Here is a 14,378-nt window from a genome sequence, read left to right on the forward strand (position 1 = left end):
TAAAAAATAAATAAAATGTCTGGGTTTATTCTGAGAATAGAAAAAACTGTTAGGAGAGTAATAGTCCACTCTCAATTACCTATGACAAAGGTAATTCACTAACTCAAAGACAATCCCTAGAAAGTTTCCATATCAACATATTAGAAAGGTAATTTAAATTTCATGTCATAACACTCTGTTGAATGCTTAACTAGGGAAATAACCTAAAAAGACAACACTGAGAAATGTAAAGACTAAGGGCTATAATAAATTTCACATAGGGTGTTTTTACCATTGTGCCTGGAGTTAACAATTTCATTCATGTGTTAGGAAATATTTAAAATTACGAGAACAAAGCAAATGCATACAGAAAAATAAACTAATATCATTCAAGAATTGCTATTCATGGTACTAATTGTAAGCTATCAGTATATTCAGTTGAAAAAATAGATCAGGTCTAATTTTCAAAGTCAAGTATACAGAAACAAGATGTTATAGACATGTTGTCAGGATCTCTGAGGTCCAGGTGCTCTGGCTGGACAGTCAATTTCTGAGCAATGTTGGTAGGGCAGATAATATATATGAAAAATTAGCTCTAGTCAGGTAGCTCAGTTGGCTAGAGAGTTGTCCAGATATGCCAACAATGCAGGTTCAATCTCTGGTCAGGGACCATACACCAAACAACTAATGGATGAATACATAAGTGGGAAAACAAATCAATGTTTCTTTCTCTCTAAAAATCAACACATAATTTTTTTTAAGTAGAAAACACTGCTACTGTGTTGAACCCTCGGCAAACATGCAACAGGAATGGGGCTTCTAAAAGGCAATAATTCAAAATACAAAGTGCCAACGTAAGCAAGGAAAATTACATTCATTTACTCCTTTTGACACAATGAAGTAAACATCACTTATTTAAAGCCATTTAACTTTGACTATCCAGCAGGAACTGGCAAGCCAAAGTGTATCTCAGGCTGTCAGGTACAGCTTAGTGACTTAAAAAAAACACAAATGCAAAATTCTAACAAAGTATTTGCACATACATGGTTTACTTGCACACACAGGCCATCAGAGGGTGAGGGGCATAAAATAATGATATGGCAAGAGACAGCAAAAAATAGCAAGGAAAAAATAAAAGGAATTTTAAAATAGTATAAAGCTATTTTACATAAACAGCCTTACAAATCCCAAAGAACTGAGTTATCTACTATTCTAACACAATAAATGTCTTCAGTAGCACCCCTCCTAAGTCGGTGCTAATGTTATTTAGAGAAAAAATCTGGGGAGAAGAGCAGGGAACTGGAATTAAGAGCAGGTCTCTAAAGAGACCTGTCACTTGTTGGGAGAAGGAAATGGGAGCCAGGGATGAGAAGGATTTTTTGTCTCAAGGGCAATGTGGGCCCCTATAAATGAGGAAACAAAGAGACCAAAATTGTTAAAAGACAAAGAAAGAAGAGCTTAAAATATTTTTATTCATTTCCTAAATATTTAAGATACACATAACTTTGCTAATAAATGTTTTCAAATTTTGGGGGTAGATACTTACCTTACTTGAACCTCCACTTCCTATCTGCTTCAAAATGGAGTAAATTCTTCCTTTAACTAAAATGCATTCACTTGTTGAAGAGGATGAGGAAATCTAAATTTAAATATGTAAAGAGTCAAAGGTTCAAGGAAAATGCCTGAGAAAATAGCTTGCATTTAATATAGTAAAATACTTCCAATTTTGAAATTGTCTTAAATATTAGATAATTAGATATTAGTCACAATTATTTAAAAGAATTTAGATACCCTAGTCCAGGAAATAAACTTATTAAATTGTTATACAAAATTCCAAGTTCTCCTCCTCTAACTTATCTTTTCTTCTTAAATACATGAAAATAAGATGTAAAGGGGAGGAGCAGGGAACCACTTAATGTTCAACCTACAAACTCATAAGTTATCATTTATATCTTATCTATCACCTTTTCCTTACATAAACCTCTTGACTTACATACATACAAAAATAAATACACAGATTTTTTCATCTAGCGTTAAGCTGTAAAGGAAGCAGTGTGCTAAGGTGCTAGGAGCTCCAAAGTCAATCTGACAAATGCAAATTTCAGAAATGCCACCTTTTTGTTGAAGGAGTTTCGAGGTACTCAATTTGAACTTCAGCACCCTCCGGAGCAAACTTTCAGCCGATCTAATCTACTGCCCCCCCCCTTCCCTTCCCTTCTGCCAGAGCTCCCTGGGGACGTACAAAAGCTTTGAACAGATGGAGTGATGTGAGAGGACGTTTTCTGAGCTGACAAGGAAGCTGAAGACACAAAGAGTACCTGATTAGCTGACTAACCAAGTCAAAATAGGGTCTAAATAAATCTCAATTTAACTAAGTCCTGCGTTAGATCCCAAGTGGTACAATCTCTCTTATGTAATCTCCTTCCACATTAATATAAAAGATAAGAATTCTAATTTCTTATCTTTTGGGGTTGAAAGAGACCTTTGAGTCATGATAATTTGTATTCTGTAAGAAAGTATTTGCTTTTGAAATACCGTTGCTTGTTGTCTTTCATTAGATTGTTATTTGTTATTTTTATCAAAATTCTTCACTATCCTCTTTACCCTACTTCTTTTGGAGCTTCCTCTCATACTTAAACTGAAAATTTTCTCAGAGGGAAGAAAATGGTTCAATTTTATTTCCCCCTAACTGCTAACTTGTTTTGTTTTTGTTTTTGAAAAATAAAGTAATTCTGACTTATTTCTAACTTAAAATATTAATGTGAAGTTCAGTTTCCTATCCAGATAACATCCCACTTTCTCTTTGGTCCATCCTCCTCACTGTCATCAGAGTATTTGTTTCAAAATGCAAATAACTTCCCTTCCCTTCCCTGCTCCAGCCAGTTCCAACAGCTTCCCATCTCTCTGGTGGTGTGGTAAACAGCAGGACCCTAAGGATCCACTGCCCCCCACCCCCACCCCCTTATCCCTTCCTAAGCTCCAGCCATGCCCTGGCTTCTTTTCAGTTTCCTCCTGACACTGACCAGGACTTTTTCCTCCTGACAAAACATGTTTTACAGGATTTTACATATTCTTTCTTAGGTCTGATAGCCGTAAGGAACCCACCCTTTCCAGCACAGGGCAGCACCCACCACTGGTGGTGTTTCAGGCTTAAAGCATTGTTTCGAGCTTAAGTCAGGCAGAGGAAGTAAGGCGGCCAAGAGATTAGGAGACTTCCTGCAGACAGAATGAGGACTCAGGCTATGTCAAAGCCAAGGGGTGAGGGTCCATCACCGGCTTTCTCCATAGCCCCCCCCCCCAAGTCCTTCCCTGGGGCTTCCACATAATTGTGCCTGTTTTCAGTCGTCCCCCCCTTGGGGAATCTTACCCATCAATGGCTAACCAATAAAGTGTCGGGGGCCAGTTATGGGCGAAATAAAAGGAGCAGGAGTGGCACTCCTGCCAGGGGGATAAACTTTGTCTCCTTAGTGGCTTATGGTCTGAAGCTGGCTCACTCACTCTTAGCCATAAGGGCTTACAGCTTCTGAAACCAGACAGTGTGGTTCCCAACATCTCCCCCTTTTTTGTTTTTTAAATCAACTGTAGCTGTTAGGCCTATGAAACCTATGATTTGCTGTTCTCAAATGCAATCTTAAGAAAACAACAATATATATATATATATATATATATATATATATATATATATATATATATATATATATATATATATCATAAAGCACAAATAAGGATTAAGACATGAAGGCACCCAAGGGCTGACATGACCCAAACTCATAAATTCAGTCCGTTGAAAAATACTGCAAATGCAAAGGAATGATAAGAGTAACAGGTCTGTTTATACTTTAATCCTTGGGAGAATTAGCACAGACTTCATGAAGTTACTTTAAAGATATGCAGCAAGGGCTTGTGCCTGAACTCAGGGTGAGAGAGTTTTAGCAAGAGCAAGTCACAACGCAGTCTAGGTATAGTGCAGGCCTAGGTGTAATTTCCATGAAAGAACTTCTTCACGGGCGTGGTCCTATGTGCCGACTTGCCCCCCCACTGTTTTTCCACGTGGGTGCTGGGCCACATTTCCACGTCTGGCGAAGTGGTTCCCTACAATTACCCCCATTTTACAGATGATGAAACAGGCACAGAAAGTTTGAGTAACTTGCAGAAGGTTGAATAGATGGTAAGTAGTGTGGCTAAGATTCAAGGCTAGACAGTCACCCTTTAAACCCATACTTCCTACCAGTATTAAGATGCTTCTGAGATAGTTACTAAAAATTAGTTTTAGTACTGATATCAGTAGAGTGTCTAAATTCATTTTTCTCTAGATGGCAATGAAATTGTTTCACCAGCAAAAATTTTTTTCTTATTTTATAATTATTACCATATTTCGCTGCATATAATGAGCATTTTTTCCCTAAATTTTTGAGGGAAAAATAAGGATGTGTGTGCATTATACATGGGTAGTGAAATACCTTGTATCTATTCTTGTGTTTTATAATTATTTGTTACATAAAATTTCTTATACCACAATATGTTCAAAAACTAAAATTAAAATTCCTTTACAATACAAAAAAACAAGCATCTAAATGTAAATAAAGAATGGCATTAAAAAATTAAAATGAAAGAGTTTCCCCCCAAAAGTTTGGGCCAAAAATGTAGGTGTGCATACAGGGGAGTGCATTATACATGGCAAAATACAGTACTTTATAATATATTCTAATAATATCTCATATTGCTATTCTCGTCCCCTTGAAAATGTACTTGTATAGTAAGTAGCCAATGAAACCAGGCTGCTGACAAACAGCTGGCTCAATTAGTTAAATGAAATAAAAACCTAGATTACAAGAGAAATTTTATCTAGTAATTCAAACTGGACCTTTGGCCTAGGTAATGGGAAAAAAAAAGAAAAACAAAAACCCAAACTTCATTAGCCTCTTCATGATCTAACTTCTTGAGCTCAGAAGGTTATCAGAAATGAATTTTGCTTAATGAGACTAAGAATCGACAAGTCCTTAAGACTTTTCCTAACAACTAGATGCTGTAAAAATAAAATCTTTGAAACTGACCACACTGTAACTTATACCATCATAGACAAAGCTTATCAAACCTGTAAGTTCTGAAGTGGAGTAATGGGTATTTGCGGCTGCAGCGGCTGCGGCTGCTGCGGCTGCTGCGGCTGCTGCTGGAAGTAGGCAGGCTGTCCGTAAGGTGTTGACAACTGACAAGCTGGTGGAAAGTCGTTTTTCATAACTGGAGTCCTAAAGCTAAGAAATATATTTTTAAAATTTAATACATTAAAATTTTAAAAACAAAATTCTGACTCATTTTTTGTGTAATTTTAATAAGTGAATATATACTTTGAATGTGTTATATCAAACAGAATCAAAGTCGGTTTTCATAATATAGCTGAATTATGTATTCTAGATATACCATGACAATTTTATTTTGGGGGAATTTTTTCTGAAGTAATTTTTGTCCCCAGACCAAAAAAAAAAACAAAAACAAAAAAAAATCTTGTTGTAAAATGAATAAGAATGGTGCTGAAAATATTAGGTTGGAGTTATTTTATAAAAATTTAGCCAAGGTAAAGTTCAGCCTATGGCTAATCATAGATGTTATGGGTGCTTTTTAACAATAATGTTCTACAATAGCTTGCTATAAATATCTGAAAGCCAATTACATCAGAGAAGTTTGGCCTTTAAGCTTAAGGCCATTCAGTTCACATTTGTGCTTTGCTTGCCTTATTCTCACTATTTTTCTTTCAGTACCTAGGCACCATGGACTTAAATTATTCTGTAAAACACTAAAAAAATATATTAACATACAGCCACTAATTTAAGAATAAGATGTGTCACATTCCTTTATTTTCTTTCTTTGAATATCACTAATTTGCCTTTGTAATAATAGCTCGTGTTTTCTAAAGTCAGAACTGACCATCCAATTTCTTCACTCATCCTTCATTCCCATCCAGCAAGACCTATAGCTTTGAACACTCTCAGAACTATGTGACCTGCACAACCCACCTCTTTCAGAAACAATCACATTCCAATTAACACCTCCTTTGCTATAAAATGCACCCACCCTTTATCTGCTGCTCTAAGAATGTAACCTTCAAATCTCTCAATTAGAGAAGTATCCATGTGGCAATGGGTAATTGTCAAGTTCTGCATACTTAGAGTAGTTATAGGTTGTAGGTACAGGCTACAATATGACCAAGGCTTGCACAACATCCTTAAAAGTATAATGCAGCCACCTTCCCCTCCCCTTTCATAGATGAAAAAACTGATGCTGAGAAAAATAATATGAATTTAAAGAGTCTTTAAAGTAAGAGAGCAAGATTCAACTCCAGATCTTTTTGGCCCCAACACCCATGTTATTTCTACTGTACCAAACTAACAGCCAAAAGTAATTTTACCAGCTCATGTAATCTTCTAAAGCCCTGCTGCTGGGTGTTTCACAAGCAGATTTTCGGTCAATCCATTTTGGTACTGACAAAGGCGGTGACTGCTTTGAAACTAAACAGGCAGGTTGCTCAAAGGTGGTTTGTTTCTGTTAAACCAAAATGAAAAGAAAAAAATCACCTCTAAAATAAAATAATAAAAACATGAAATACCAAAAAACACGCTAGAGTAAATAAACACATGTATTCCAGGCTTTCAATAACTTTGTAATATAGATTTTTCACTCTAAATTTCGAAGCCTGATATATTTTGCTCAAAGGGATCACAAGTAGAGGGTAGTTACACAGCACAGCTTTAACAAAACAGGGTCTAATACCCTTTCCCGACAAGTCTATTGTAAGCAGCACTGAGATTTTACAATCTAATTAAGTACCCTGCTAGTCTTCTAAAAACCAGTGTCTTTCTAATCAATGAAATCACTCCCTACTTTATATGTGAGGGCAAAATGGCCAAATACTAATTATTTAGCAAATTTGACACAGCAAATACTTATCTAGTGTTCTCCCTAGTAAGAGACATGTGGAATTTATCTCATATCAGTCCCAAAGCATGATAAATGAACATCCTCTACAGAAGAGATCATGGGCAAATTACAGCCTGAGGGCTGAATCTGGCCTGCCACGTGTCTTTGTAAATACAGTTTTAATGGAACACAGCTATGTCTACTTGTTTACATATTGTCTAAGGCTGTTTTCATGCTATAATGGCAGAGTTGGGGAATAACAACAGTGACCACCTGGTCTGCTTTTTTAAGATTTCCAACCCCTATTCTAATGTATCTCAACCAAATAATCACATTTTGTTTGAATATAATTAATTAGTAACTGCACACTCACTACTGCCTAAGGAGGTCCGCTACAATTTGGGGACAGCTTTCATTATTAGAAAGGTTTCACAGAAGTTTAGATTAAATCACTTTCTCTATTGTAATTTTTAACCTACTTGTCCACATTATGCTCTTGAGAGCCACAATGTATAAATCTCTTCTACTTTCTACATTTCTGTCCTTTAAGTTTCCAAGTTAGCAGGCATGGTCACTGTATCTCTTTTCCTGGATAAATATTCCATGTCATTTAAGATTTCCTCACATATATATTTGGAAAAATAGTCAGCATGGTACTGAACAACTGATGTAAGATGTAAGGCAGGGAAAATGTAAATATTATTGTCATGGAGTGGGATGTTTGCATTTGGGATTTTGGAGATTAGAATTAAGGATACAGAAATGGATAGCTAAGGTGAAATTAAGAGAATGGTCATAAGGGAGAAAGAAGTTATAAATTTGGGAGCCAGGTATAGGACTAATGATAGATAAGGCTATGAAACCAACAACAAAAAAAGATGATAGTTGTTGGTTTGAAGTAGATAGAAGTGATCCACAGCCTAATATCTTCAAGGAATTAATAGGGAGTCCACGGTATGTTCAAAGATGATAGCAATGAACAGGACAAAAGAAGAAATAATTTCGATACTGTAATGGGGACCTTTTAGCTCTAAGGTGAGATGCGAGGCAAAAACAACATCCGCTTGAGAAGTGGATTTTAATATTCACAAGAATGTGCAATCATCACCACTATTTAGTTACGGACCACTTTCACTATCTTAGAAAGAAACTCCAGCCCTAAGTAGCGTGCCTCAGTGGGTTAGGCATTGGCCCGCGAAGCAACAGGATGAGAGTTCAGTTCCTGGTCACAGCACAAGCCTGGGTTACAGGCCAGGTCCTGGGTTGGGGGCAAACAAGAGGCAACCTATTGATGTTTCTCTCCCTCTCTTTCTCCTACCCTTCCCCTTTCTCTGAAAATGAACAACAAAATCTTACAGAGAGAGAGAGAGGAGGGAGAGAGAGAGAAAGAAACTCTGAACCATTAGCATTCACGCCCATTCTCCACTCCTCCCAGTCTGTGTGGCAACCACTAATCTACCTTTTATCTACGTGGATTTGCCTATTCTGAACATTTTTCTTACACTTAGTATGTGTTCAAGGTTCATCCATGTTATAGCATTTATAATTACTTATTTTTTATTGTTGAAAAATAAAAAATAATAAAATTAGAATACCACAACTTGGTTATTCACTCTCTACTTGATGGATATTTGGGTTATTTCCACCTTTAGGTAATTATGAATAAAGCTGCTATGAACATTCATGTAAAAATTTATAAATATATATATTTTGTTTCCTTGAGTATATATACCTAAGAGTGGAACTCTGGATCATATGGTAATTCTGTGTTTAACCTCTTGAGGAACTGCCATACCATTTTGCAAGTGACTGCACCATTTTACATTCTTACCAACAGTATATACGGGTTCCACATCTTCATCAACACTTGTTATTGTCTCTTTTTAATGATAGCCGTGTTAGTGGGTATAAAGTAGTATCTCAGTGTGGTTTTGATGTGCATTTCCCTAATGACAATTAAATGGTTTTGAGTTCCTTTATTATACTATTGACTTACAGGTTTAAGAAAAAAAGAGATGCTGTTTAATATAATCCATGATTCAACCTGTTAGGATTCTTTTCATCTAACATTGACTATCCACGTCATCACTTACGTAGGTTGATGGTTCTCAAAGAGTAATCCAGGAAAAGCCAAAAAAAGGGTGGTCCCAAGATCTTTTCGGGAAGTCTCAGAGTTTAAAACAATCTTCCTCAACATACTGAGACATTATTTGCCTTTTGCACTTTCATTCTTTCATAAGTATACACTGGAGTTTACTCAAGGCTATAGAACATATGCTAGTAAAAGATTAATGCAAAGGCAGATACGAGAAATCTGGTTTTCTGTTAAGCCAACCACTAAATTAATTGTAAAACAATGTCACTCTTCTCACTATAATTTTGTTTCAAAAATACCTATTTTTCAGAGAGAATGTAACTCAACATAATAAAGGCCATATATGACAAGCCCACAGATAACATCATACTCAAAGGAAAAAAATAGTCACTCTTTGGAGATGACATGGTATTATATATAGAAAACCCTAAAGATTCCACCAAAAGGCTGTTAGAACTAACAAAGTCAGTAAAGTTTCAAAATACAAAATCTATATGCAAAAATCTGTTGCATTTCTTAAAAATTAATAATGATCTATCAGAAAAAATTAAAAACAATCCCACTTATGGTTAAATAAAAAAGAATACCATACCTAGGAATAAATTTAACCAACGTGATAGAAGTGTATACTGAAAATTATAAGACACTAATGAAAAAATTGAAAAAGATACAAATAAAGATAGTGCATGCTCATTAAGTTGAAAAATCAATACTGTTAAAATACCCATAATATCCAAACCAATCTACATTTAATGAAATCCCTATTGAAATTCTGATGACATTTGTATAAAACTATAAAAAACTCCAAACAGCCAAAACAATCTTGAGAAAGAAGAACAAAGCTGGAGGCATCACAACCCTGATTTCAAACTATATTACAAAGCTATTGTAATAAAAAAAGTATGGTAATGGCATACACATACACAGACCACAGGAACACAACAGAGTACAGAAATAAACTCAGAAATACATGGTCAATTAATTTACATCAAAAGGGGCCAAGAATATACTGAACATAACAGGGAAGGAAGAGTGTCTTTAGTAAATGAACTTGGGAAAACTAGACAGCTACATGAAAAACAAGAAAGTGAACCACTATCATACACCATAACACAAAAATTAACTCAAAATCAATTAAACAGTTGCATGCAGGATCTGAAATCATACAACTTTTAAAAGAAAACATAGGCAGTAAGCTCCCTGACATGGGTCTTGGTTATGATTTTTTGTATCTGACACCAAAAGCAGACAACAGAAACAAAAATAAGTGAGACTGCAACAAACCAAAAGGTTTCTGCACAGAAAACAAAGTGGATTTTGTTGTCCACTAACAACAAAATGAAAGGGCAATCTAAAGAATGGAAAAAAATATTTGCAAATCATATATTGATAAAGGGCAAACACCCAAAATATATATTTAAAAACTCATATAAACTCAAGAGTAAAATAACCATCATCACCACCACCAACATCATCATCTGGTTAAAAAAATGGGCAAAAGATCTGAACAAACTTTTTTCCAAAGAAGACATACAGATGACCAATGGACATATGAAAAGATGCTCAACATCAATCATCAGGGAAAAGCAATAAAAACAACAATGAGATCTCCTCACACCTGTTAGAATGACTATTATCAAAAATGCAAGAAATATGAGTGTTTTGTGGAGAAAAGGTAACCCTTGTACACTGTTAGTGGGAATACAGCCACTGTGGAAAATAATATAGAAAAATTAAAAACATCTACTATGTGACCCAGCAATTCCACTTCTGTGTATTTATCTGAAGAAAATGGAAACACTAACCTAAAAAGATAGTATGCACACTCATGTTCATGGTCACTGCAGCATTATTCACAATGATCAAGATATGGAAAAAACACAAAGTATCCATTGATGGATAAATGAATAAAAAAAATGTAATATAGGAGTACATGCACAATGGAGTATTATTCAGCCAAAAGAATAAAATGTTGACATTTGTGACAACACAGATGGACCTGAGGACATCGTGGTAAATGAAATATGTCAGACACAGAAAGATAAATACTACATAGTATCACTTATATGTAAAATCTTAGCCCTGGCTGGTATGGCTCAATTGGTTGGACCATTGTCCTGTAAATCAAAAGGCCAGGGGTTGGATTCCCAGTCACAGCACATACCTCCTAGGTTGTGGGTTTGGTCCCCCATCAGGGTGCATGTGAGAGGCAACCAAATGATGTTCTCTCCCCCTCCCTCTCCCTCGCTCTCAAATTAATAATCAATAAGCATGTCCTCAGGTAAGGATTTTTAAAAAAACTTTAAAAATTATGCCCTGGCTGGAGTAGCTCAGTGGATTCAGCGTGGGCCTGCGAACTAAGGGATCGCGGTTTGATTCCCAGTCAGGGCACGTGCCTGGGTTGTAGGCCAGTTCCCAGCAGAGGACACAAGAGAGGCAACCATCCATTGATATTTCTCTCCCTCTCTCCTTCCCTTCCCCTCTAAAGATAAATGAATAAAATCCTAAAAAAAAAAAAACTTTAAAAATTAAGTCACGGGGATGTAACAAATAGCCTGGTGACAATAGTTAATAATACTGTATTGCATATTTGAAAGTTGTTATGTGAGTATATCTTCAAGTTCTCATTGCCAGATAGAAAAATTTTGTAGTTATATGTGGTGACAAGCATTAATGAGATTTATTATGGCGATCAATTCATGATATACACAAATATAAAATCATTATGTTGTACACCTGAGACTAATATGTTATATACCAATTATACCTCAATAATACAAAATACTTGGTTTTCATAGAAGTGTATCTATATTCACATGTAATGGGTATATTGTTGTTTTTAATATATTAATAAATATTTAAAAAAATTATTGGTTTTACTTTCTAATACAGATAAATACAATCTATGTAAACAAAAGCTCTTTAGGTAGCTCGATAATTAAGTAGGTAAAAAAGAGGGTCTCAAGGCCCAAATATTTGAGAACTATTGAGTTAGAACATAACTGAAAACAAATAGTGATAAAAAGTAGAGCCATGGACTAAAATAGGTATGACTCTCCAGTAGTCTACCAGACCATTCCTTCTGAAACGGCCCCTAGCCACTGTTACAAGTTCACATGCATTGTCTAGTCTTATGTTTTCTACTCCATCCATGAGGATGACAACAGGAAATTGTCAAATGCTTTGATACGCACTGCACTAGAGCAAAGATCAGCATACTGTTTTCTATAAAGGGCAATACAGTAAACATTTTAGGACTTAGAGACTTGATCTCTGTTGCAACTACTCAACTCTGCTGTTACAGTTTGAAAGTAGCCACAGATATAAGTAAATTGAACTGGCATGTTTGTGTTCAAATAAAACATCATTTTGCACACACAGGCTGGGAAACAGATTTGACCCACAGGCTGTAGTTTGCTGATCCCTATACCAGTCCACCAGTAATCCAGAAACACTACTGAAAATAGAACAGAATAAAATAAACAGAAAAGACTTCAACCTGACATACTCTCTTACGGAAACTATAACTGTTACTGAACACTGTTTAGTGAATAATAAAACATTAAGTAAACTATTCCACTAAATATGGTGCATAAGAATTTAACAAAGTAAGAAAATATTTAACGTGATCCTCACATTTTGAACAATGGCATGTTACATGAGAGGAAAAGAAAGTTACCTCTGTATCAGCTTTTCGGGTTATCTCTGGAATCTGCCATTGATCTGAAGAAGCAGCAGGGTTCTGGCTTGCACATTTTGACCTTTTCTTAGATTGCCATTGTTTCTGGTTACTTTCTGGAACCTTTGGTTCTTGATCTTCTTTAGGTTCTGAAATTGTTGTTATTGTCATTAAAACGCAAGAATATTTTATAATAACAAAACTAGACCTAAACACTAGAACATGCTGCAAACAATTAGCATTTTGCTTTTAAAAATGAAGAGTGGAACCAAAAACTTTAGGCCAGTTGTTGACAAGTTGCTTACAGCAAGCCAATTTCACAAACCTGCAACACGGCCATCTTAAGTACTCACTTAGGGTTTTATTATCGGAGAGCATTCTGAATTTAAATTTTTCTGGTCTTTGCTAGAAAGCAAGTAAATAAGTAAAAATTAAAAAACACATGTTATAAAGTTTTACTAATAAAGATAAGCTAAGTCACCATTTTTACAGACTTCTACTTTTTATCAAATACTTTATCATAAACTGGCTTGCGATTTACTTTAAGGGTCCCTGAACAAAAGTGTCTCAACAGGCCCAACAGCCTGTGCACCCGAGGGGCAGCTTCACACCACATTGGAGCACATCCACCTGACCACCTCCACAAATGACATAGTCAAAGGGTGAACTTAGCGGACACCAGAGCCCTGCTGAAGTAAGTCCTGCTGTGTGGCGTGGGCCCCTGCACAGCTGATCCTCCACAGTGGGCATAGGTTGGTGGTCAGTGGTCACAGCCAGTCCTTACAGCTGACTGGCCTGGGTAAGCCACTCCCACTGATGTGCCAACAACAATCAAGGCTCAACTATCAGAGCAGGGTATGCACAGCCCACACAGTGGGCACTCCCCAGCTTGGGAGGTAAGGGAGGCTGGACCCTACAGGGCACTTACTACATTAGGCCACTCTTCCAAGCTAGGGAGTCACAAGAGTTCTATCTCATACATAGAAACAAACACAGAGAGGCTGCCAAAATGAGGAAACAAGATGTACGGTTCAAAACATGACTATAAGAATGCTCAGTGAACTCAGTGAGAACTTTAACAGCATAAAAAAGGGCGTGAAAACCATAAAAAAGGAACCAGTCAGAAATGAAGGATACACTAATTGAAATGAAGAACAATTTACAAAGAATCAACAGTAAGTGTGGATGAAGCCAGGAATCAAATAAGCAATTTAGAATATAAGAAAGCAAAAAATACCCAATCAGAAAAACAAGAAGAAAAAGTAATCCAAAAAAATGAGGATAGTGTAAGGAGCCTCTGGAACAACTTCAAGCATACCAACCTGATAGTGCTGAAAAAAGAAGAGAGCAAGAAATTGAAAAACTACTTGAAAAAAAACGACAGAAATCTTCCCTAACTTGGTGAAGGTAACAGACATACAAGTCCAGGAAGCTCAGAGTCCCAAACATAATGGATGCAAAGAGGCCCAACCAAGACACATCATAATTAAAATGCAAAACAAAGAATTTTAAAAGAAGTAAAAGAGAAATTCCCGGCTGGTGTAGCTCAGTGGATTGAGCACGAGCCTGCAAACCAAAGAACCGTGGTTCAATTACCAGTCAGGGCATCGGCCTGGGTTGCAGGCCAGTTCCCAGCAGGGAAGGCACCAGAGGCAACCATACATTGATATTTCTCTCCTTCCCTTCCCCTCTAAAGATAAAAAAATAAAACCT

The 14,378-nt window shown here is 36.2% G+C and overlaps 1 protein-coding gene across 1 annotated transcript in view; it reads right to left on the reverse strand.

The window, feature by feature from the left end:
• The window catches only part of TTK (TTK protein kinase), a 41,131-nt gene that overhangs the window by 11,491 nt on the left and 15,262 nt on the right, over positions 1 to 14,378 (reverse strand). Inside the window, exons 11-14 of the mRNA XM_037142883.2 lie at positions 12,666 to 12,814; positions 6,383 to 6,516; positions 5,075 to 5,231; positions 1,526 to 1,618 (exon numbers count right to left, since the gene is read on the reverse strand). Coding sequence (XP_036998778.2) covers positions 1,526 to 1,618; positions 5,075 to 5,231; positions 6,383 to 6,516; positions 12,666 to 12,814 — 533 coding nt within the window. The remainder of the gene's footprint in view (positions 1 to 1,525; positions 1,619 to 5,074; positions 5,232 to 6,382; positions 6,517 to 12,665; positions 12,815 to 14,378) is intronic.

Source organism: Artibeus jamaicensis, unplaced genomic scaffold, assembly GCF_021234435.1.
Source record: "Artibeus jamaicensis isolate MK-2021 breed Jamaican fruit bat unplaced genomic scaffold, CSHL_Jam_final contig_387, whole genome shotgun sequence".
NCBI classification, from domain to species: Eukaryota; Metazoa; Chordata; class Mammalia; order Chiroptera; family Phyllostomidae; genus Artibeus; species Artibeus jamaicensis.